Raw genomic sequence first — 26203 nt, 5'->3', positions numbered from 1 at the left:
GTCATAAATGCAGCTGAGTGAGAGGAGATTGCAGGGTGTAGCCGCTTGCCCTGAGTCTGGCTGGCTGTGGCTCCCAGGCTGACCTCCAGCCATGGCCAGTCCCTGGTTGTGTCTCCAAGGAGAGCGGTTTTCTCCTTCCCATACTGATGTGAATTGTTTCCACAGTTCAGCATGTGGCACAAGCAGAAGAGAGCACTTGAGCACCAGAGTGTGAGATCTCATTACCTTTAGTCTTCTTAGCCTTTTTAGCTACAAATGTGATTAAATATCATAAAATTGACCATGTTTCTTCAAGTTCAGCTACAGCACTTTTCCCGATTTGGGCTTAGATGAAAAAAGAAGATGCAAAGGCTATCTATGAAAAAATGAGAAAATAAGAGTTATCTTAGAGTCTTAAAAGAAGTTTGAAAACATGAAATAAAATTAGCAATATTTTGCCAACAAAGCTGCCTTCAGGAGGGATCTGTATCAGAACAAATAATGGTGGCTAATGTTTTCTTCTCTCAGTCATTTTTAAAGGTCACTTCATGATCAAAATCTGCCTGCTAATTTAATTTCTATTCTCAGTGTAAATGTAAGATGATGCTGTTATTCTGTTTGCAGGTGGTTAGCAGAGGAGGATCAATCCTTTGTGCTCAGTGAGTCGTGGTTTGGGTCCAAAGTTTGTGCCTGTGGCAGCTCAGCTTTCCAGGCTGGTAGGGCCCTATTTCCCAACCCAGAGTTTCTCAGGTGTTTTAATCAGAGGGCTCTCTGACCTTTCTGAAAAAAAAAAAAATTAAAATTACACTATCCAGTGTAATGTTGCCTCATGGTACCAAATAAAAATTGTATTTACACGTGCTTCATTTATTTTTCTGGCTTTGCTTGCTGCTGTGTGGGCAGGCAAACTGCTGATTTCCCATTCTGTAGCAAACCAGTGTTGTTCATAAGCCACAAGTTGAGGGGGAGCTTTCTTGCTCTCCCTGCCTCACATTACCTTAGAGATTTTCTCTCCCTAGCTCTTTCCATTATTTTAGGATGCATGTTTCTGTCACAAGAAGGCATGGAATCAGTTATGTTGCTGAGCAGAGTTCAGCAAAAACGAGAGAAAGAGAGAAGCCTAGGAAATGAAATGTTTTGGAGAGTCGTATTAGCTTTGTGTCAAGGACTCAACAGACAATATGAAACTTGGGATTTTCAGCTCTCACACGGCAGCATTCATGGCTTTCTCTGGAACATTCCCTTCCTGCTTTGTAACGGGGAATGCATGAGTTCTGTAGAGATCTGCCTCAAGTCTGCTGTTGGGGAGATGTGGTGAAAATCCCAACAGCTGCCTGTCTGTCTGCTGGAGAGCCCTGTCTGCATTGTGAAGCTTCAACAGCAGTAGGTCAGATTGCATGGGTTTGTGGTTTCCCTGCCATTCCTGTCTCCTACAGAAACCCCTGAGATCTTCCTCCAGATGCTGAACCACGAGTCTGGTCATGAGGAACTGAGCGTTGTCTGGAGAAGACTGGGACTGTGTTGGTTTTTTTCACTGATAGGATGAGAATCTGCTGTGTTTTCCTTTAGGCAGATCATGGGTCTAAAAACCCCTGTCTGAAAGGAAAGATGGTATTTTCCCAAGGAGTCTGAGCCCCCTGTGATCATCTCCACCATCAGAGACTCTTTGTGCAGGATGTCTCCTCCTGTCATTTTGTATTGTTGTTGGCTCAGTAAAAATGAGCGGCTGTGATTCAGCCTATTCCACTTCTGTCCTTGGAAAAGGTGTCCTCTTGTCCCAGGCAAGCTTGAGGTTGGCCCCCCATCAGCTCTGAAAATCCCATCTATGTCTCTGGGGCTGCAGTAGCGTTTGCCCTGCAGAGTTTCCTGCTGATACTCTGAAAAGGGACACACGGTGTTGTTTACTTAGTGCACGAAGGATGCCTAAGGCAGGAGTGCCAGCACTTCTCCTCTAGCTGAATTGTCCTGACACCTGTAGCCTATGCACTGTATAGTGAGCTGGGAAAATAAGGATTCACATTATTTTTATCTGCAAGGAGATAGCTGCCTCTGACATCCTGTAGGAAAGACTTACAGCGGCCTCTGCTTACAGAAAGTTTTCTTTTCTGTTAGTGGTTGCAGCTGGGAAAGCCATGCCTCATCTCTTGCTTGTAATTACATCAGTAGAGTGTCTTGGGAGAAGGTTAAACAGTCTTTTGTATATCAAATAAAGCCAGTGAACTTCACTGAAATCATTTAATGAAAACAGTCCTGATTATCTGTGTATACTGCTATGTGGTATTTTAAAAGAAGATCTTAAAGGGAAACATGGAATTGTTTAAGGCCTCTAAAGACTATAGTGCAAAGGCTATGCAGCAAATGCCTTTATAATCTAGGATCTGAAGTAGGCTTTGAATCCAATTGTGTTTTTTGCTGTTGTAAAACATGAGAGATTTTGATACAGTAACTCAGATTTGATATAGAATTTTCTTACTAACCATTCTTCACGCACATCAGATTTTAGAGACTGAGCTAAAGGGCTCTGCACATCAAGGATGGAACTGACTCAAGGACAGAGCTATTAAGGTGTGTAATAATCAAGAGAGGAGAATTAATTGTCTTTAATTTGGCATAAATCCCAGGGACCGTAACTTAGGTTATTAGGAATTCAAGGCCTATTTCCAATTAGTTATACCCAAGCATGCTCACACATCCAGCTTCGGGAGCGTAATCCGAGAGTGTGTTAGCACAGCAATGGTTGACATGCTAATAAAGGACAGCACTGCCTGACCCCTGCGTGTGTGGTCACTGCCAGCCCGTGTTTGCCCAGCAGTAAATCAAGCTGTGCCACTGCTTTATCATTTCTGACACCTTGCAGTGAGCAGCTCAGAGCGTGTCAGCTGCTTGGGCAGTCTGTGCAGACAAAATCACCTGGGCCGTGCTGGAGCAGGTCAGAGAGGCAGCTGTGCCTTTTACATGCTTTTTTAGTCTTCGAGCTTCCTCCTAAGACATCTGCTCCAGCAAAGCCCGGGTGTCTGCCCTTTAGCGTATGAAATGTAAATAGTGCAATTGTTATCTGTACCAGAAAATCTGGTCTAACCTGAGCTGGGTTGAAGAAAGATGTAGCAACGCTTTTCTGAGTTGGCAGCAGCAGCAAAAGCATGTACTGCAGCTGCGTGGCTCCAAATGCAACACCTCCATCCTGAAAACGTGGGAAAGTGTGAGGGACTGCTCAGCCAGGGGCAGCCAGTCACCCCTGCACATACCTGCAGAGTGGGGCAGAGGTGCCACGTCCTGTCCCACAGCAGGGCTGGTTACTTCATACACACCAGGAAATGGAAAAAAAACCACAGTAATATCATCCTTATTGTAAAGCTCTGTGTAAACGTCTGAGGGTTTTAAGGAAATGTGGGCCTGGAGAGGTCTTGCAAGCCAGGCTGTGTGTGGCTTCCATCAAAACACTGAAAAAGGGCTGGCAGGAACAGTTGTAGCCAGTGTGTATGTGAGGGGCAGAAGGAAAGATGGTTCAGAGCAAGGGAGACAAACCAATTCGTGCACCCAATTCCCCCTGTAATCATTTTCTGAGACCTGCAACCCCATGGAACTTTAGCCCATGTCTGTCAAATGCTGCCTGCCAATCAGTCAGAAATGAAACAATACTCAGGGCAAGAGCACAGAGTCCCCTTATAGCTGTTCTCAATTTTGTTTATCCTGAACCTTGACTTCATTGCATGAGTAGATCCTGAGAAGTCCACAGTGGCTACCTCCTCTTTACTCCCTTCTGTGATTTCCCAAATCAAAAAGAATAAGAATTAAGGAAACCTCAATAGCTACTGTGGAAAGTGCTCCTTCCAACCACTGATGTATGGAGCTAGTACAAGAATCTTCCTAAAGAAAGCTGGAATGACAATGCAGTACAAAATAGCAGGTTGTCTTTAAGATTTCAAGGCCAACAATCCTTCCATTTTCAAGAGAGGAAAAACCTTTTTAAAGCTTCCCTTAATTTAATTTTCCAGTGCAATGAAGCTGAAGCTTGCCAAATCCAGGTATCTGTGTAGCTTTCTTGGTTTTATTTTGCAGATGTAACATTTTGGGGGAAAAGGCAGGGACCATATTTAAAGAAAATATAACCTTCCACCAGACGAGTCAGAGTTCCATGTCACCAAACTGTGCAGCCCTCCTCACTTGCCAGGGAAAAGCAGGAGAAACCTATAATTTCTGAAGTAGTCATTTGATGAAATGAACCTTTGGCTACCAGGAAATATGTCTAAAGTTAGGGAATGCATTTTCCCTGAACAGCGAAGGAATTTCAGCTGATTTTCTGCATTTGGTTATATTAAGATAAGTACCACAGGAGGCAAGAGGTGCCTTTTTTTTTTTTTTTTTTTTTTTTTTTTTTTTAATCCACTTGGTCTTGATGTGATTTCACCGCCAGCTTTCCATTTATCTGTTGTGTGCTCTTTAATTCATGAGGGCCTGCACTGGGGACTTGTTTAAAACCTTGGCTGAAATTGTCAGCCACTCCTTTTATTGCACATCTTTCTGAAAAGATGGGTGTTGTGGCGAAGCAGTAAATAGGATATTGAGCCTCTGCAACACTTGCTATCTGTACAAAGAAGAGTATGTCCTCTGTTAAACTCTGAGTAATTACATCACCCCAGCATTAAAAACCATCACTTGTCTGGCAACAGTGTCTTACTTGTGTTTGCATGTAGCCATTGGTTTACTGTGGGCCTTTCTACATCCTCCTGTCTCTGAAAGACTGTTAGGGTAACCAGAGTCTCCAGCTAAAGTGATGTTGGAGGCAGTGCAATTAATGGATTTTCTGGAAAGCGATGGTTTAACATAAGACATAAAACAGAATAAGAGGATGTTTCTGTCTTTGGCTCTGGTCAAGGCTTGCTGTGTTTTCTCTTTTATAAAAAGTCAGTGCTCCACCAAGTAAATAAAGTTATTTACCCAAGATATTTTCTGTGATGGAGTATTTTGAAACTTCTGCGTGGAAGGCAGTGATGCCATGTCACTGATCTGTTTGGTGTAGAGGTTAAATTAAAGCTCTTTTTACAGCTCTTGAGTGACTTCCATGCTAGCAGACCCTTTGTGCCTGAGCTGGCTGCAACAGAATAAGTCCACTGAAACTTCACATTTATTGTTTCATTTGAAAATAGAATTTGTCTGAAAAAAGGTACCAGAGAAACTTTATCAGTGTCACAGAGCTACCTTATGTCAATATGTGAATATTTCTTAGAGATTTTTAAAGGTTACTTTCTTTCTGAATACTACAAAGAAATAATGCTTTGGACTATAAATTTAATTTGTATTTTACTGTATTGGCCTTTACTGGGACTCGTTCTATGTACTGTTTTTGATAGTTATTTTATATGATTTATGAGCATTTGCTCAAAACACAGTTTGCTACAAGTAAGGAAATGGCAGACGGAACCATGTGCACTTGAATCTAGTGATAAGTGTGCTGGAGGGAGGGTGCAGAGTAAGGGAAGAGGCGATATGGAGAGCAGGCTGTTGAGCACCTGGGCTGGTGCTTTTCAGCTTGTTGGCTGCAGAGGAGGCTTGCTTTTGTAAGAACTGTGTTCATCCTCCTTTCCCACACCCACACACCTTGATTGCTGGCTTTGGGATTCAAAGTTTCGCAGCATCACAGAGCAACCCCATCCCATGGCTTGGCAATTTTGGAGGTTGATTCAAAAAAATTTCATTTTAGTCCCTGAGATCAGAGAACAAAAAGGTGTTTCAGGAGGACATTCTTTGGGAGCAGAGGGAATCCTTGTTTTCCTTTAAAGCTCTGGCTGGTTGTGAATGCCAGGAGTATTTTTGTGCTTTCTCTAACAACTCTCTAGCTCCTCCTCACCACAACTTTAAGTTTCTATTTCCAAGCTGGGCAGCTTTCCAGCCACTCTGCCCCCAGCCTGTAGCTCTGTGTGGTATTGTTTTGACCCAAGTGTAGGACCCAACGCTTGGCCTTGTTGAACCTCATAATTTTGGCCTCCGCCAGTCAGTCCAGCCTGTCCAGAGACCTCCTACCCTCCAGCAGATGAACACTTCCACCCAGCCTGGTGTGGTCTGCAAACTAACAGGGTACCCTCGATCCCCATGCTGTTTGCTAACTTCCAGTTACCTGGTACCTCAAGGGGCTTTGTTTGGGGATCCTGGGGAGGGTGAAAGACAGACTAGAGGGAGGTCATTCTCTCCTGAAAAAGTCAGCAGTCATTGCTCATCCATGTTGTCTGAATACCTTCCTTGAATACCAGTAGCTTAGATGCAAGGAAGAGCAGTACTTTGTCTTTCTCATGTTGGAACAATTGCTGGAAAAGAAGACTTTTTCAGCAGGACATTTTGTCAAAACACACAACTTGTTCACATCCTTAAACAAAATTGTTGCTTGAGACTTGCTGGCCAGTGATGCTCTGACAGGCTGCAATGTTCCCCGGAGCAGAAGCCTGGATTGACAATGATGCAACATGCTGCAGAAAGGAAGCAAATCAGATTTTACCACGATCTAGCCCTTTCTTTCAGTAGGAGTTAAGTGACCGAAAATCTTGCATTCTGGCCTGTGAAGTGGAAATGAACAGATTTAGTATTCCAGCTGAGTGGCAACAGGAATGCTTCACTTTAATCTGAAACTTGATGTTAGAAAGCGTGGGAGAGCTCTGCTGTCAGATTAACTCCGTTCTCATGCCCTTTTCCCTGCACTGAGCTGCAACCAAACATACATGGATCAAAAGTCAAATGCTCTATTAATTTAACCACACGTTACATTTAATGGCATATGGTAATGCATTATTGATTGCACATCTTAAAACTGAAAATCTTTATGCTAATAACACCTCACATCAGGGCAGGTAGTATGAAAAATGCAGTGGATTAATAAATGACTTCAGCTACGAGGAAGAGCTGTTGCCATGCTTTTCCTTGTAAAGATTGAAGTTTTGGGTGTGTTTAAGTGGGGGTGTGTTTATATATTCTGTCACAAGGAAACGTGCAGCAGCAATAATTATGTTGTATTTCTGAGTATAAAATATTAGAATGCAACAATGGCTTGAAAACAGTTCTACAGGCAGTTATATTCAACAGCTGGTACCAACAAATGGCACAGTCCTGCCTGAAAGCACAGCGTGGTCGACTTTTACTGTTCTTTTACTGTGGAGTCTTAATAGCTGGCTGCAAAACCCTTCTGAATTCATGCTTTTGAAGAACTTTTGTGAGTTTTTTCAATGCATACTTCCAGCTGATGAGGGGTTTTTTTGTAGTAGTTACTGAAAGAGCCTAGCCTTATTTATCAGCTGTTGGATATGACCCAGAAAACTCTATTTTTACCTACTTGAAATCATGCTGTAATTTTGAGGGAGGAAATAAATTATTTTTTTTTCTCACCAAACAAGGATTTAAAGAGTGCTTGCTCAGCCAGGGAGTCTTGCAGATATGTTCTGTTTCTGTGCAAGCTCTTCCTCATCCCATTTTTGACATTTCTTGATGTAGTTTTTGCTGTGCTATACACTGAACCCTTAAATGACTCTCAGTGCCATACAGTCTAAGCTCTTTTAATACTTCACTAACATGACAACTAGATTCTCTGTTTTTTCAAGAAAATGCTTGTTTTGATGTGTCTTTTGGCTTTGAGTTGTTTGTGGCACTGCTTTACACTTGTGGCAGAGTATCAGGCTTGGAGCAGGAGGTCCAGGCTGTTCCTCACATCCTAAGGCTTTGTATCACACTTCCCAGTACTCTGTGAGGCTGTGTCATCACCTTGGAGAGGCTCTGCCCTGTGGCGCAGAGTTTGTTTGGCCTAAGCAGAGAAGCTTCTGCTATTATCTTTCTTCTAGAGTTTTTAAATTCTTTTAGATATATTTGGTATCTCGGTGTTCGAAAAACTTGAGTTTAGGACCAAGGCTGCAAGTGTGACTGTCATTATGAGGAAGCCAGAATGGAAAGCCGGAAGAGGTAGCTGGGTTGGCAGAAGAATGTTGTGGTGGTAGGGATTTCGTAAATGCCATCTCTGACTGTTGCAATCTAATCTGATCAAGCTGTAAATAATTGTTTTCTTCCAGGATGGGTTGAGGTCTCCAGTTTGGCAGCAGACTCTGCAGCTGACACAATACAGGGCAGAAGTTGTTATTACTTAGGAAGATCCCTAAACTAACAACTGTAACAGTGGCTTGTGGGTGCATACCTTTAATTTGGCCAGGTTTGTGACTTACCTCTGCTCTGAGTCAGCTTCAGCAGCTGTTAATCATCTTTGCGTTGCCTCTGTCACGCACAAGGTTATCTGTGAAGGAGAGAGGAATTGCCTGTTCCCCAGTGCCAGGGAACATGGCAGATGTGGGGTGCTCAGCCCTGGGAGGGGACAGGTTGCTGCAGTGACTGTGAGTTACCTGAGCACTGTGCATGGAGAGAAGCAGCGCAGGGACTTGGCAGGAGCACAGCCTGATTCCTCATCAGAGCAAGCTGGGAGGTGCTGCTTTGTCTTATTCTTGGGAGCACCTGCCTCTGCAAAGCCATCCTGCTCCCTCTGAGGTAACCAGGTGCTTGGGATGGCCACCTACGCTACTGAGAAACTACTGGCAGCTTGTAAATGGAGATAATTGCTGTCCAGACATGAGAGGCCAATGTCAGCAGTGCCCTTTTGGCACTGGAAGGGTAGCACTGTCTCCATCCAGTGTTTTATGGACTCATAAGCTCTGGAACAAGCAGGTCCCATGAGCTCCCACGCTGTGAGCCCCTGGAGCAGGAATCTGCTTGACAGTTTTCCTCTTCTGCCATGTCTAGTCTCGTATTTTCTTGAATTTTCCTTACAGTACTTTCTTTGTTTTGAACTGACTCAGATTCTTTCTTTTGTGAGCTGTTTTGCTGGTGCTGTGATCTTTATAAGAGATAGCAAATACTTTGTTTACTGTAAGCTCTTGTGCAGTAATTCATGTGGTTACACCATGGAACAGAGAAGTCCTTCTGGAGCTTGTTTCCACACCCACCCATTCATCTGTGCCCTTCTCCCCATTTTCAGTACTCGGCTTCAGCATGTCACGTTGGCATGATGTCATCCAAAGCCAGCAGATTTGTCATTAAAAGCCTTGTCATCAATAGATGACTGTTTGTATTTTTCTGCCTGCCTGGAACTGTTTTATACTTACTAACCCAGTAATTAAGACTGTGCTGCCTTTGAAACAGGTTGGTTTCACTGCCCCACCTTTTTCTTAGGCAATTACAAGGCGGTGCCAATGTCGAGGGGGGTGTTCATTAGCCTGGATGAGACTTGGCTCCCGCAGCCAGCTCGCTCAAATGCGCTCCGCCCGCCACTCCCCGCATGGGCTGTAGCCCAATACCGGGCAGCCCTTGGAGACCATGAATTTGGATAATATTTGTGGTGCACCTCTTTAGGGACTTGTGTAAGAAGGATGCAGAAAAAGAGCATTGCCTCAAAATGGCTAATAAAATGCTCTTTGTGCAGCTTCAGGTGAACCTGAACAGAGTGATGTCAGGGTTTTCTTATCATGTAAAGTGATGCCGTTCTTCTGGGCCGCTGGATTGCTCGACTGCTTTTGATTGTCTTGAGGTAATTGAATAGCTGTGCCATGTAACCTGTGCTGAAGGAATCAGGGCTGTTTATTCAGCAAACAGATGTCCTGCGTTGTGGTGCACTCACAATGTTACTGGCTTGCGTCTTTCATTAGTAAATATTGCCAACTACCCAGGTTATCATCCTTGCACTGATAATTTTGTGTTTGCAAATGCGTTTCTATGTTGCAAAGAGAGATTTGGAAGCTTGCAAAATTTGCAAAATAATTCCTTTGATCCATCAGGAAAGAGTCTGTCAGTAGAGAAGGGTTATCCCTGCAACATCCTGTGCTACAGTGCATCAAACCACCACATCTGGGCAGGATCAGTTCAGCCCTGGTGACATGAACTGGGTGTGATCCCAGCCTGCCTCACCAAATGGATAAGGAACATGTGAAATAGCTTTTGGTTTGTATATCCTGCTCCTGTGCAATGCTGACTACAGTCAAGCACATTTATCAGAGATCTCTCTGCCCTCAATCCATTTCCTGGCTTGTCCCTAGCACCACACACTCCTGAGTGGTTTCAGATAGCTGGCAGAACTGAAAACAAAGCAGCTTTGTGTTTTAATCATCCCTGCCGAGTCCCTAAAATTGATGTTGATCTGGAAGTTCCTCAGCTGATGCAGGCTGGCGGCAGCCAGTGGCCCAGATAAGCCATTTCCAGCCCTGGATGGGGATAAGGCCCAATATCTCACTTGAAAGGAGTTGAGAGCACCCCTTCCAGTGGGGTAGTGGTTTTGATAGATTGTAAGAGATTTACCCTCACAGCTGTAGCTGTAATGTATAGAAAAGCTACTTTTTCCTATTTTCAAATTATATTTGGTATCATTTTTTAACTCTCCCTCAGCAGTCTGAACAATTGGACTCATGATAGTAAGCAAGCCTGGCTTTTATAGGAAGAAGAATGTGACAAATAACTCCCATAAATGTGTTTACAGTTTGCACTATCATTTCTAAAATACCATTTCCTACGTTGACACAGAGGAAATAAACAGTGGTAGGGGAAAGGTTTTACAGGTGCCGAGTCAGGATACGACCCCCCAAAATACAACTGCTTGGCTGCAAGAGCAGTGAGTGCTGTACGGTGTTTGTGCCGGTAGCAATTTGATATTCAGCTCCTCCAACTTTTCTGTCCTGTGAGAGATTACAAGTTTTCAGCAAAATCCTGAGGGTAATCCTGCAGGATTCAGCTGTCAACAGCTGTGCTCACCACAGACTCCTCTGCAGGCCATTTTTGCAAGCAGCTGTTATCTACACACCATTCCATGCTGGGGCTGATCCGTGCTTCTTGTAAGACGTAAATTGCAATTGCCTCTGTGTCCCTTATCATCACTTGATATTTCGAGTGATGCAGAAAATAAGGACACACCGAGGGGTATGTCTCTCTCAGCAGCATCCTCAGGAAAGGTAGTTTTCTGGGGAGCTGGGGAACAAGCCATGTAATTGTAGCTGCTCTAAAGGAGGTCTCCGATCCAGTTTGGGGCTGTGGGAAAGGTTTCTTACCTAAGCTTTTCCCTTAAAGATGAGAAATCTTTGGCACAAAAGAGCTGTATGAGAGCAGGGGTTAGGTTTCTGTCACCTCAGAAAGAAGATTAGCAAAGGGAGCTGTCAAGTGAGAGGAGATATCCTCTGCCCATGCTGTCATGCTAGATGCCAGAGGGACATTGCTGTCTCCTTGGTGACTGCTGCTAGCAAGACCTTAGCCTGGTTGTGGATTTTCTAAGTTTCAGTTTTTAACTGCAAAACCCACTCATTTGTTCTTTTCTCTCTTTTTGTTTCCCTCTCCTTTCCTCCTGCTTCTCTCCTCTATTCCTGCTTTATCATTTCTGCTGCTGCTGCTCTAGTCTATGGAGGCAGTTAGACCTTGCAGTACCCCCAGAAATCCTGTTGTGCCTACATTTTGCTTGCTCTAACCTAATGTCTACCTTCTGAAAGTACCTGAAACCCAGAAATAAAAACTGGTTTCGATGGTATGCACTTGAAAGCAGATTCATAGCCTGTTCTAATGTGCAGTGAAGGCACACTGGCTATCCTCAAATAAAACCAAGTGCTGACAACCTCATTTTCTCAAATAAGAGTATCCTCGTATTGGCTGGAATAGGAGGTTGGCTATTACTGACAAGCTCTGTGTGCAGACAAGTTAGTACAGCGAGCAAGGGCTGAAAGGAGCCGAGGCATGACTGAGCCTCATAATTATACCCAGATTAGACTTTTGCCTGAGGGCAAGGCACGGCAAGAGCAGCTCTGAGCTGCTATCGTGGTCTGTGGTGTTTGAGCACAGACACATCCCTTGCCGTCCCAGTGAAGTCAGCAGCGCCAGGCCCGTCTGGAACAAAGCCCTGTTATCTCTACAGGAGTGTTGCTGACGGGGCAGGTATGGGCTTGTTCTCAGCTGTGCTCTGCGGGGTGGCCAGCTCAGGTTTTCTCCAAAGCCACTCTTTTCCAGGAGGGTTTTGGGGGCCTGCCAGAGCCACACAATACAGGGGAGACCTGGAGTGGTTGAGGCTCCCCATTTCATGATGGTACAGGGACACCTTGGAACACCTCTGGAGAAGGTGCTTGTTCTCCTCTCGAGCTATATCCCCAGATGTTCTGAGCTTGTCCCCAGCACATGTTCCCTGAAGCTACCACGGAGCTAACAGCAGGTGAACTCCAGCCTCTGGGTGTCTGAGGTGTCATCAGAGACCAGCTGTCAGATTTCCCTAGGCATCTCATCTCACAATGATGTGACCTGGGACTGCAGCCTCCTGGAATCACACTGCTGCTCTTAAACACCAGTGCTGCCTCTGTGTTTGATTGACAAAGGATCAGGCAAGTCCTTGCTTGGTAGATGCAGGCATGCCAGCACTGCTTGCTGGAGTTCTTCCAGGCATGAGTTCTTCCAGGCATGCACAGAAACTGGGCTGTACCAGTACCAGTGCTAGCCCAGGAAATGTGCCGTGGCTCTGACTATAAAGGATGCACCATTTCTCTACTACTGTCATTTGCCACAGTAGTTTTGGGGCTTGTATGCAGTTAAGAGGAAAAAGACTGCACTACATGAACCTTGCATGGCTGGCTGTGCTTGTCTATGTCCAGCACGGCGTGGGGTGTGGGTACTGAGGATCATCACCTGGTGGTGATGATCCTGTGCCCCTCTGTTCAGCTGATGAGTGCCCAGTGTTCTCATCTGGGCTCTGTAATGACTTGGTCTTGCAGGGGGTGGATGGTGTGGGAGCAGCCTTGTATTTAACTTCAGAGTGTAGAAAAGGTGTGAGACGAGTTCTAGTAGAGCAGAGGCAGCTTTGCTGCTGGGTGTTCGCCATCAGTGTCTCTCTGTTGTACTTCGTGAAGTCAAGGTTAGATGGTGTAATTTCTACTGGTCCGTGGCTCATCACAAACTGCTAATTTTGATTGAACAGTCACTCCAGTGCAGCAGACTGGTCGTGTACCTGTGGATCAGACACTGTGAAGGACTCTCTGGTCTTCTCCTGTCTGTGGTCAGGGATCATTGCAAACAGGAAAGAAATTTCATGTACAAATGCCGGCTTGTTTCAGGTTTGCTTTTAGCTATGTGCTAAGCCTCTACACAGACTTTGGACGAGGTTAACTGGGTAATACTTAGTTCAGTGCATACTTTGTAAAATCTTGTGCAAACCAGAAAAGATTGTCAATGGTAATCGTGGTGATTAGATTAGATCACTGCAGGGTTTCAGCCTCCCCAGAGTAAACATCTGTTTTCAATACCCTAAATGGCCAGGTGCTACGGCTGTAGGCAAATTTGGCTTTCCTTAATCCAAGAGACTGTCATTATTTACTGCTTTTTCTATGTATCTTCCTTTGCTTTTAAGTCTGTACCATGTTGTACTTTTGTGTGTACCCTTTTGTTTCTTTTCAGCCATGTAGGAGTATACATTGTGGCTGCTCAGTATTGAGTGGTTCTGTTGCTTGCTATTGAATGCTGGTGCTGGTGTCATTCCAGTTAAGCTCTATGTACCTTTTGTCTCTGCAAATCAATGGAGAGCAAATTTAAAAGGAACTAAATTTCATAGTACCTTTCATTAAAAAAAAAAAAATCCATTTATATTTGCTCATGATGAGAGAGGTTCTCAGGAGGTCAATTTGGGAGACCAAATACAGTTTGTGCTTTTAATAAACATCAGGAACCTTTTTTCCTGTAGAAAAACTTGAATGCTTCATAGTCACTCTCATCTAAATTATATTCCCAGGCATTTTATTGTTTCTAGCAGCTGGTGCCTTGTGCTACAGTCTTGATGTGCAAACAAGTCCAGGGTCCTGGGAATTCTCTAGAGATCTTAGGTAGACATATGCAAGATTAGCTACCACAGGCCATGTTCGTGCTGCAGGTGTGGCAGTAGAGGTAGAAGGAAGCACCTGAGGTGACCTATTGCTGGTATCTTCCTGTGAGGAGTACAGATGTGCAGTGATAGCAGGAAAAATCAGATTACAGCAAGTTCAGACTCCTCTGGGACTTGGGAACATGCTGAGGTCTTGTTTGTTCAAACACTGTGGTGGGCTGGAAGCCTTGCAGAATCGGATTTGCCAAAGAAGTTTGCTTAAGGTTCCTTAAAACAGGGAAAAAAGAAACATACTGAAAATAATTGAGTTTCTGGTGCTTTAAAAGCTTCTTAATGTTCTTCAAGTTCTTTTTTTCTGTGAAAGTATGTTCTTTTGATTGCAGTTCAGGCTTAGCAGAATACAGCACATCTTGCCACAGAATGAATAAGTGAGCTCAGTTCTGCAGCTGCTATTGAATGATGATGTTGGAGCATGCCTTGGCTTATCAGTGAAGGCTGCCTAATGTATTCCATCCAGCCTACCTGAGCGTGCTCTGCAGCAAGAAACCCAATTAACTGTTTTTCTACCTACTGTATGAATGATTTCAGTGGTTAAGGGGGGTGCTTTGTTTCACAGTATTGTAGTAAGCCATGCCAGAGCATGCACTGGCCATTTCTTGCACGTCTCTGTTGCTTTCTACAGCCCAGAAAATGCACCAGGAGCTTGCCACAGCACAGTCTGGCCAGGCAGCTCATGAGCAGAGTGTGGCTCATTAGCTTTACATTCATTAGTTTCTAAAAGCCTTTGGAATCAGATTTGGAGGCATGAGGAAAAACTTTACAGTTGATCCTACCAAAGTGACAGAATGATGCTAGTCAAAAAAAAAAAAAAAAAAAAAAAAGAAAAAAGGGCCTCTCTGGACCTTTCTAAGGGGTTTTATTGTTTAGTTGTTGTTTTTCAAGATGCCTCAAACTATTTGGCTTTGTGTTTGTCTGTTATCTTCAACTCAGTCCTCCCACAAAAAGTCAAATACCTGCTTTTACTGAATTATTAACAACAATGGATGGAACTTACGTATCAATGAAAATTATGAACGTTTCCCAAGGCAATTGATTTAAATGGAATTAAATTTAGTGGAAGCTTCTATTGGTGTAATGAATGCTCATTACAGAGCCTAATGTGCTTTAAGGGCTTGATAACCTTCTCAGTAGGGAAGTCAGGCTGCTGTTTTCCAGCAGAGGCACAGATGCTGTAGGGTGGCACTGCTGTCACTGCAACTGTATCCCATTGCTAGGCTGGAGAGTTCCTCTTTAACCTTGTGTGCTTTTTCCTCTTGCAGAAGACCACCTCCCAGCTGGCTTCCCAACCATTGACATGGGCCCGCAGCTGAAGGTGGTGGAAAAGGCCCGCACAGCCACGATGCTCTGTGCTGCCAGTGGTAACCCTGATCCCGAAATCTCCTGGTTCAAGGACTTCCTGCCTGTCGACACCGCCACCAGCAATGGGCGAATCAAGCAACTCCGCTCGGGTAAGGTAGCGAAGCAAGTAAGCCTTCCCAGCCCCCTCACTCTTCCTCCCTTTTCTCTTTACATGCTGCTGTTATATTTTCCCTGAAATGCAATTCTAAACCCAAATGTCAATTTGCTCTGAGCTTGTTTCTTTTACGATGTAAAAACAGTTTTTAGAGCTGATCCTCTCTGGCAGGATACCGTGGCTTGTTAAAATGTCTATTAGAGTGGACGTGCCTTTTGGAACATCACCTGGATATTTTCTTCAGTAGACCGTCTTGATATTGTCCCAAATCCTTGGTAGGCTCAGACATTTCACTACTAACTCAGTGGGTCTCAGGTGTTTTTAATAGGAGCACAGTGCAAATCAGGATAATGAGATACTGGTTGAGATTTTGCCATCACTGGTCATTTGCAACTTTACTCCTTATACAGACTCTGCAGGACGATGCTCTGCTTTTCGTTGAGCTCATTGCCGTCCCTTCTATGTGACACCACAAGCATAAAGAAAAATCCAAAAAGCAGCAATTCTGTGGATTTCAAAGGAAGGTGGACACAATTTTGAAATATACTATTTATTTTTGATTCTTTTGTGTGACAAGCCAAATACTAGCTTTTGAAATACAGATGGTTATTTCTTGGGGGTGGCTAAGAACGCACTCATTTCAGCAAGGAATTCTTGTTTTTCTACTGCACTGTTCAGTCTCCCAGGACTGTAAGGCCCATTAGAGAATTAAAAAAAGTAAAACATTGCTTTATTCAGTGATGAAGTGGAGCTCTGCAGTGTGAATTAGAGTGGCTGTTCAACAAGGCACAGCACAACTACGCAGCAGCTTTAGCCTGGGGAGAAAGCCCCCAGTGCCCTACACAAAGTACAGAAGGGACCAGAGCTGGAATAACTTTGGTCTGGAGAGGTCTCATGCTTAAATATGAAGCAGACTGCCTTGCTTGGCCATGATTATCTGTGGGCACTCAAAAGCTGTTTGTTACAAGTGCTGCTGCCAGGGAATCACCATCTTCTAACCAAGGTGAACATCTTGAAACGTTTCTCCATAGCAGGAGCCTTCTGCATACATTTGATGATGCTTGGATGATAAGTAGGTTTGTACTTGGAGGAGTGGGTAAGTGAGACATCACTCTCAGCAAAAAATAGAACCCAGCCTGACACTCCTGATCCCACCTTGATGTACCAGTGAATGCTAATTATACTAATGCATTTATAGTTTATGAAATTTCCCAGTGACCTTTAGCTTATCTCCCCCACAGCATGGTTTAATCTTGATCTGTTTGTGCTGGAAGAAAATATCACACTTGTTAATTATTCTGAGAAGCTTTAGGAAGCAGCAATAGGAAAGTGCACATGGATGTGTTTCACTTGGTAGCTGACTAAATCAGCATCAGAAATTACCATAAATGAGCAGCAAGGCAGCCTCTGATGCACTTGCTGTACGTTCTCCAGCCTCCTTTTCACAGGCACTTGGCTGCCTCTCTACCAGCTGCTTCACAAGTTTGGTGAGATAGAAAGTTTAAAAACAAACTAGTAAAGCCTGTCACAGTGTCCAAGTTTTGATTCCTATTTGCTGTTCTTCAGCAACATCTCAATTGAATATTTCACCTGGGATTCAAACTCTTGAGCTGGCTGCTTGCGGAAGACACAGTAATTACCAAGGGAGGTGTCAAGGGAACCTTTTAGAAATCAATGAGCAACACACATCCTCAGACTCACAAAAGAAATTGATTAGCTCTCTAATGTAGTATGGGAGGTTTCTACAGTTCAGTGCAAGAGACTTCCAAATATGAAGTTTTTTTTTTTTTCAGGGATCTGGTGCTATGATGCCAAAATTCACCAAGGCTCTGCTCCACCCTGGCATGAGTGGGGAGCATGAAGTTTGCAGCTTCTCATGGGCCAGAGATTCAACTCCTGTTAGCATTTGGGGTTTTTTTCTGTATTTGTAATGGACATAAAGTAGAGCCTGCACTTTGAAGTGCCTGAGTCCCACTTAGATGACTGCAGCACCCTGTATGAGCAATGTGATGGCTTGGGCAGTTTCCCATTCATTCTGCAAGGTGTTAATTGAGCTCTCTAACACTACACCATAGTTGGGCAGAGTTGCTTTTAAAAGAAAAGAGTATTTAAGTAGATGCCTCATTATATGGTAGAGTTTAATAGTTAGCAAAGTCTCTGCTCCATTAAGATCATATCTTATAGTCAGGCTGGCATATCTGCATGAATGTCAGTTTATACTATCTCAATCTTAATATACCCTCATTTAATTTCGTTTAATTAAAACCCAATAAAAGCAAGACAGATGTAATATAGTTAAAATAGCTGCAGCACATTGTGAGCCCAGTACTGTGTATATAGTGTCCGACCTTCAATGAGTACATAATATATTAGTATTCATATGTACCAAATATAGGTCACAAAGGTCAAAGCAGCTTTGGAGTCTGATGTAGAGAGGGGATTGAGGGATGATTCTGTTTCTTCAGGCTCCTAGTATGGCATAAATAGCTAGAGGTAAAGAAGCAGCATGTTTGGGAAAGGTGCTCTCTTCTGACACTCACAGTTATGTGGGCTGGCAGTGCTCTGGGGGCTTCAGGCAGGTCTTTGAACTTGCATGCAGTCAGATCATGTGCCCCAGGGGGCTCTGAACATCAGTTTCCAGAGTTCTGTTCATCTTCAGTCAAAGTACTAGAGTTTGTGGTTTAAGACATCCAAGCCACCATCATAGGCTTTTTTAACCCAAGCAAACTTGTGTTTTTGTCAGGAGCAAATGGACAGTTTATAAATCTGCCTTGTATCCTACTCTCCTTCTTTTAGCAATTATATCTGTATGTGTGTATATGCACTGTCCTTATTACACCTTCTGACAGCATAACTCTATATTTGGAGGATTTTTAAACTATTTCTTACTATTGCTTAGGTTTTTCTTCCCAAGTAAAGCTCAATTCTGTTTTAAGACCAGTTCTTGGGTAGTTTTGTAAGTCAATGTTAGGCTAATAGCTATAGAGATGAGAACACAAATATAAATAATAAACACAAAATACAGGGTTTCATCTCTGTTTTCCTAGATCAAGGCAAAAGCAAGGTCTCTGACTCATGCTGGTTGCAGCAAATTCTCCCTTGTTCATCTTGCTAATACTTCCCACCTCTTGTGGGGAGGCTGCTGTTCTGCAAGTGCAGTGACTCAGGACAACTCCCTGTTCTCCCCCTGGGGTGTGTAGCTTCACTCATTGCCTCTCAGTCAGTGACACAGGATCTAAGGCCAGCTCTGGGCTGAGAAACCTCCCTAGCATGCTAACACATTTAAAATTTGTTTGGCTGAACTGATTTTAAAACCGTCCAGGCACTGTAGTATTGCAAGTGATGACACATGAGTTCTGGCAGCCAGAGCCAATGCTGCACCTCTAACCATGTTTTAAAATCAGTTAATGATGTGGTGGAAGCTCTCTCAGTATAGATCAGATTGTGTTGATGCTTTACAATTCTTCTGTTCAGATTCTTGGATTAGAAGCTCCTAAAGGACTTCAAAGCAACTCGGTTGGAATTCATACTCTCAAAGCTCTTGAATGTCTCCAGTGATATTCATAGCTGAAGAATTGCTCTTCCACTTTGCTCTTCAGAAAACCTATGAATAAAATGTCAGAATAAATAGCTATTGCGACTGTTAACATAAGTTTTTGCCATGTAAGGAAACTCCAGAAATTCGGAAGACATTATCTTTCATCTAATATAGAACTTGGTATTACAAAAAGTATCATTCTCTTTTAATCACTTTCAATTAACTCAGTTACAGAACCATGCCCTAGATCATAGTGCACTTCCAGACAATTAACTGCAAGTAAAGTATTAGAGAGGACTCTGCAGGTGACTTCAGTCAGTCTGTGGAAAAGTGAAGGTACCTCTAACACAGAAGCAGTGGGAGCTAGCTCACCATATCACCTTGCTGCATTTGGGATCTCAGTGTTACCAGCAAGTATTTTCATTTGGGCTTGATCCTGTCAGTAGAAACACTACTTACTTGGGAGCAAAAGGAATACCCAACATGCACAGAACTAACAGGCAGAAAGAGGTGGTGCCTCTTTGTCCCAGTGAAGTGGCCACGATGTCCACATCCTGCTTCACTTATAATAGCCAGCAGTCAGTATCCAGCAGATGTTCAGCTCTTAGCAAGGTACAGCTTCAAGTCCAGACATCAGTTAGGCGTTGACCTGGGACACGATGTAAGGACAACGTAAAAGAATGGAGATTGGGTGGTTTTATCCAAAAGGATGAGGCAACCCACATAAGATGGATGCTCTCTCAGAAAGGACTGACTGGAAAAGGGTTGAAGCAATATAGTGGCCAACAACAGCCAGTTGACACCTAAAATTTTGTCTCCAGGAAGAACCTAACTGCACACCTGGGTGTTGCTGTGTGAGGTACACACAGCAATTGTGGAATACCTTCAGACTCCCGGTGGCATCTGGTGGCAGATAGTCTTTCACTTTTCAGAAGAGTTTCCCCATAACCTATGCTAGGAAGTAGTCAAAAGCACTGTCAGAGTTCTCTGGGATTCTGTGTTGCACTGCTCTAGTGCTCAGTTGCTGCTAGCACGAGCCTTGGTTTCTCTGCTGATGTTGCTTTGGAGTGATTTTTTGGTGGTTTAGGTTCCTACAAGGAAGTGGTGTGTCAGTAAGCCTGTGGTGAGTTTGTCAGCAGAGTGAAGTCCCTTCTCCAACAGAACTTCTCTGCACTGGGAAATACTGACACAAATAACCCCGGGGGGTTTCCAGTGTATCATCCTGTGTTGCTTTGGGTGTCTGACTGGATGCTTCCAGTACACAGAGAATATCAGGGCCAGCACTCGTTCCTGACTGAGGTGAATGTAGGGAGTGTTTCTCAGTGTCTGGTATCATGAAGAGAAAGTAAACTCTCCTTTCTTATGAGTATTTCAAACCTTTCAAACACAAGGAACTGGGTTTGAAGTTTGATCTTGGGGTGCCCTTTGCATAAAGCAGCCTGGTGATCAGAGGGCACAAGTTGGCCCCAGTAACCATTTGAGTGATGGGACCTTCATCACTTGATGGACTCTCTTACGTTGGCACTCTGTGGCCTGTGTGCTGCGATTTGTCCCTTTGAGGGCCACCCTGAAAGGACAACAGCCAGAGATGAATCATCATATGATGTGAAGAATAAAGGGAAACATCCATTTGTTTCCTCTGGATGAGAAAATTTGGGGTCCAACTGAAAAGCTTTGTGCACACTCTGTAAAACGATGTCCTCTGAATGAAAAGTGAATGTCTTAACTTTGCAAAGGTGAGAGAGACATGGAACAAACACAGCAGTAAATACAGCAAACCTCTATGTTGCTCCCACAAAATTTGGATGACATTCAGAAGCTAGGAGGATTGGAATTTAACTAATGAAAAAAATTAGCTGGCCACATTTAACATTTTAGGGAATCTGCTTCAAGTATGCAGTTGCTTCTAGAGCTCTGTATGGACAATTGCATAATAGAGAAAGGGTTGAGCCTCTGCAGGGAGTAGATAAAAAGATTTCCTGCAAATCTTTTTAGTTCTAGACAGAGCAACAAACCCTATTTCAGCCAGATGAGAGATAAGGAAGTAATGTTTTTGGCCTCTTGGGCTTGTACTCAAAGTTGTTGCACCATTCCCATGGGAAGTGACACATGGTGGTGATGCTTTTCTTAACTCTGGAAATTGGAAGGGGTGGGGTAGGGTGGGGTGGGGACACACAGTACACCAGAGTGGGAATGCCCTAGACCAAACAGGGCAAAACTATCACTTGGCAAACTTTCCAAACAGGCAAAGAGAAATAACCCTGTTTTCCATGGCTGTGCTATTCCATGCAAATATCTCTGGGTATAATTGTTCTGTTAAGGGTAGCAGTAGTTACTAAGATACATAAGTAAGCATCAAATTATTATTCCAAGAGAGAGATTACCCACAACTTCAGTCTCTGCAAGATTTTTCCTGATGCTTCAGTCATCTCTGGATAGAAGGCATCAGAAAATATAATGAGACATAAAGTTAAAACGGGATAATGTCATCTTGGCAGAGAAAAATGCTAAAATGAGTAGTTTGAGTTGCGTTCCTACTTCAAAAAAGGGACTCTGCCTAAAGGAAGGGTAGTTAGAAAAGAAAAAGAATAAGTATAAATATTGTAATTACTTTTTAAGAGGCAAGTTAAATGTGCTTAAAATATGCCTTCTTTGTATTTACAGAAAATCTTTTCTGTCTTTCTTTCCCATTGGGTGATCATTGTTGTGGATAATGGAATGAGCTGTAAATCTGAGATACACGACACTCTTGTATGCATACTGGTATTTATTAATCAATACACTGAACATGATTTGACACACTGTGTCCTGTTTAACCCTATTTTTCTGTCTGTTTAAACTCCTCAGTTTTCTTTGGTAAGTGCTTGGTATTCAGATCCTACAAATCTGCATAAAACCAACACATACCATGAACTGCCTACAGATTAAATTTGCATGAATCTTTCCCTTATACTAACAGCCTTCATATGTGCAAATTAAGACCAAGGGGACAAAAGTGGGAATTAGAAGGGTTCCTTGCCAATTTGCCCAGCTGGAGCTTCTCCATCATGCTTCAGTATTGATTGTACACTGAACTCAAGACACTGACCAGTGGAGCCTCCACTTGCTAAATACCTTGACCTCATAAAATGAACCTTTAAAGATTATTGCAACAGGATAATTTAACCTTACTCCCAGAGAAGCCCTCCTTATAAGATACTCTTCATTACAGCATGTAAAATTATCTCCAGTGCCTTATAAAGAGGGTAGGGATTCCTTTCTTCTGCTAACATCCAAATTAGACAGGAACAACAGAGGTCTGGCTAGCGTGCCATTGTTACATTACCAGAAACCACTTCATTTTGAAATATTTCTGTATGTAACATTAATTCTGCAGGACACCAATTTCTTTGCCAGAGGGAACCCGATGCAAGGGTTATTCGAATGTGGAGAATGATTCAAAACTGATTTACTACACTTTCCTCTTAGTTTAATGTCTTTAAGTGAGCAGATTTTGTCCCACTGGTCATTCTAACCTCAAAGCCAAATTGCACCGAGTGCCCGCAACCATGTGCTTTCCACCCGTCCTGCCCAGCACACTCACAGTCACACAGCCCCAGGACACACCCTCCTTGTTCTGTATGAGGAATGAAGGGGCACTGCACCATCTCCCCAAAGTGTCCTCCATCTCAACTGCTTGAACAGTGGTGTGGGTGAATGCAAGTGGTGAGGCCAGCCAGCAGTGCCACCTTGGCAGCTTAGTTTGGCCCCTGTTCCTGAGGGTGGGGGTTTTAATAGCAAGATGCAGGGCTGGATGCTGCACTCCTGAAAGCAATAAGCTTTACTAACCTCCTGAGAGTGTCACTCTGACTTTTATTGCACATCAGTTTCTTTTTGTTTATTCCTGTCGCGCTAATACAAATTCTAGCTTTAAAAAAACTTTCTGCTTTTTAGTTATAATTTTCTTCCTTTCCTCTTTGTACTAATGCTTCTCTCTAATCTTATTTGCATTCAAATTACCTCACCAGGTGGTACACCGATCAGAGGTAAGAATGCTGAAATGTGCCTCCAGTTGTCACGTCACTCCATCTCCTGTCTGCCTTGTCCCTTCTCCTCCGGTGTTTCTCATCTCCAGCTTTTACTCTCAGCCCTAACTCTGCCAGTGCTCTCGCTCATCTGCACTCTCCCACTGGTGTGTTTATTTCAGTTGGGTTTTAGCGTGATTTCTTGTAGACTCATCCATTGCAATTTTGCACTGTTGAAAGGGGGTTATTCAACGGAAAGTTTGCAAAAGTTTGGGAAATGCTCCCAGGCCTCCACCACAGGAGAGTTGACATCTCTTGCAGCTCCTGAAAGTCTCTGTACTTCCCACACAGTTGTGACCTTCTGAGGTCTTGTGTCTCGGGGGTTTTAGATGGATTGCTTTGGTGTAAGTGTATAGAGGTAACATTTTCACAAGAGAATAGTCAAATTCATCTGTGCTGCTGCTGATGGTCATGAAACTATAAATGGAAGGAGGAAAATTCTTGAAAGGTTGAGCAAACGTGACTCTGGGATAAGAGGCACATTTGTGTTCCTCAGGTTTCTCTTTTAAGTGCACTCACCCTCTAATGTGATGGCATAGTGGAGAACCACTGACCCAGACCCCCCTTTTTGAGCTGGACATTCTGATGTTGTTTTGCATCATTAAGGTTTGTTTTAAATTGATAAATCAAAAGCGTGTCTGGCTGTTTAAACCCTCATTAATTAAACCCAGCCCTGGTTTGACAGCCCAGCCCAGTCTGGTGCACAGTCCCTGTAGTAGTTTTCACAGCCTGTGTGCACCAGTAATGACTTTACAATTGGAATGTTGTTTTTTCTAGCCTAGACACTCAAAGCTGTCTCTTTAGATTAACTTTAGTGTGTTAATCAGCGTTATGTGCTAAGGCCCTTCTGAATTCTCTTGTGATTTTGGTTACCCCTCTTGATTGACCTCTGGATTTCTTGACAGAATGACTACTACCTATAAATCAACACAACCTTGTTCGTTCAGTTTTCCCCCTTCTCCCTTTTCCTTGAATCACTGCTGGAAGTTAATAATCTTGGAACTGGTTCTGTTGCTGGGGGTTAATGTTTTCAGCTCCTGTTAAGTGATTTTAGAGTAAATGCGAATTGGTGTTTGATACGTATTTGCATTAAGTTGCCTTTGTAGCAAATCTAGGTCAGGGAAGAAGACTGCAAACCTTATTTTTATATGAATGGACTTACGTATCTGTCATTCCTCCCTTTGGAACACCGGAGATTGACAGCTGTGATGTTACAAACTCCTTAAAACTATTTCTTCATCTCCTATTTCTACTGCAAATGCTAAAATGAAGTGACAGATGGAATGCTAACTCGCCATCCGCTCTGAGCTCCCGGCCGAGCACGCTGAGCGTGCAGCCATCGCAGGGCCTCCCCGCACGCTTTGCTGCATGCCCGTCCTAGCTGATGACATTAGTGACTCAGCACCAGAACCACATGGATGCTCCATACGTCCTGCTTGGGAACCGATGGCATCTCTGTGAAAAGAACCATCCATTTCATGAAACATAAGTTTCCCGCACCCCCACCCCTTTCCCACCCCCGTTTGAGTCCTGATGAGGTATTTTAAGAGTGTTCTTGACATTATTTAAAATATATGTGTCCTGTTTGAATGTCAAATATGACATTTCTGTGAGAGCAAACAGAAGCCACGTGCTGCTCTCTGGCTTCTCCTAGAGGATTTCTGTCAGCCTGATGCCTTTTATTTAAAATGGAGGTCATTGAATTTCTAAAGATAACGACAGATTAGATGAAAGTGCTTTTATGATGGTGAGGTTGTGTCCATGTAGAAGTGACTGTTCTGCCATGTTCTATACCCAGCTGCACTCTTGTTCCTCATTAAGGTAAGTTTGATGCTTTGGAATCCATTAATTTGGTCTGAAAGGAAGGGTGAACTAATTACTCTAAATGAACCCTTTTGGTAATAATGTTTGGGGGGAAGGGGTGGTTTTGGTGTGATTTCATTGCTGCTGTGACTGTGTCACTAGGAGTTGTGTGTCTGGAGTTCTTGGGATGGTATCCAAGCAATTTCTGTCAGAGCGGTGGCAATCCCACCCGGAAGGAGCAGCATGTGGTTAGACAGAGGATGACCTGAGATGTTCTACCAAACACAAAGAGATTTTTATCTCTAAGCAAACTCTTTTGACCTTACCCGCACATATTTTGGTCCTTTCTGTCCAAGATATCTCTGGCTCCCCTTAAATGGGAGGAACTCCCATCCGTAATTCAGAATTTCCATTTGTAGCTTCACTCTTTACCCCTCTGGGACTGCTCCTGATAGTAATTTAATCTTGAAATCACTGTTTGTTCATCTGAAAGACACAGAGCTGGCAAATGCCTGTCAGATTAGGCAAGAGCTGGCTTCTTAAGATGACCCACAGATAGTATCAGCAAATCCATGTTTAAGCAAGTTCTGCCCCATTTATATTTTGAAAGTAGAATGTAAGATGTTCATTTCCAGCATTTCTCTGCAATTCAACTCACTCAACCCTTTGTGAAACCTGCCTGCATTTTCCTGCTCTGGGCTGTCAGAGAGAGGAGAAGGCAGTTGTGTTTCTAGTGGGTGCTGGACTGAGCAGGCACTAGATTGGATACACATGAGGAGGTAAAGAAATATCATCATCTCAGGCATTATCCCTTCCCAGTCAGATTTATTTGTTACTTTTCTGTCACCACAGGAAATATCAGAGGTTCCTATACATAAGAGTATTTCTTCCTTGCAGACGTCAGCGTAGCAGAGGTCTGTCTGAATTAACTTTAGATCAGCTCACTTGGGTGTCAGAAGCTGTCTGGGAAGCCAGGTAAACACCCGCACCGACTTCTGTGTAGCTGTAGCTAAACCTTTTCCAGTCCCAAGTGAACTGGTTTAAATATAGCTCCATTATTTCAACGCTATCCTGCGAGCTGGAGCGTAAAGCTATCCAAAGAGATTAGAGGAAGCTAAAAGAATTTTGCTGTCTCTTTTTGAGGATGTGTTTGTACATTTGGTTGTACTTTGTGTATTATAGGATTTTCTTCCTGTTTCTTGAGCTTTTCCAGTCACCAAAGGAAAGCAAAAGAAAAACAATTTTAAAATGAGATCTGCTTGCAGGAGAAGTGTCAGGAGGAGGCTGGGTGGGGTAGTGCTTGGAAATGCTTGTAATGCCATTTTTCTTACTGTCACATTCAGATTGACTCATGTCCCTTTAGAAGCACACAGAGGTGTTACTGTGCTTTTGACAGTGCTGTAGTTTTGCTTCTGAGGCAGAGTCCCTCGAGATTCCCTGTACCTGCTAGTGAGGGA

The 26203-nt window shown here is 43.4% G+C and overlaps 1 protein-coding gene across 19 annotated transcripts in view; it reads left to right on the top strand.

Annotated features, from left to right (window-relative positions):
* The window catches only part of PTPRF (protein tyrosine phosphatase receptor type F), a 376703-nt gene that overhangs the window by 254573 nt on the left and 95927 nt on the right, over positions 1-26203 (top strand). For 12 of the 19 annotated variants that reach the window (XM_038143940.1, XM_038143941.1, XM_038143936.1 and 9 more), the window contains 2 exons: positions 15148-15336; positions 22887-22904. In XM_038143940.1, the coding sequence (XP_037999868.1) occupies positions 15148-15336; positions 22887-22904 (207 nt within the window). The remainder of the gene's footprint in view (positions 1-15147; positions 15337-22886; positions 22905-26203) is intronic. The other 7 variants (XM_038143942.1, XM_038143932.1, XM_038143928.1 and 4 more) reach the window with 1 other exon arrangement.

This window comes from Motacilla alba, chromosome 8, assembly GCF_015832195.1.
Source record: "Motacilla alba alba isolate MOTALB_02 chromosome 8, Motacilla_alba_V1.0_pri, whole genome shotgun sequence".
In the NCBI taxonomy this organism is placed as follows: Eukaryota; Metazoa; Chordata; class Aves; order Passeriformes; family Motacillidae; genus Motacilla; species Motacilla alba.
Note: the sequence above shows the minus strand (reverse complement) of the source record. Positions and strands in the feature narration are given on the sequence as shown.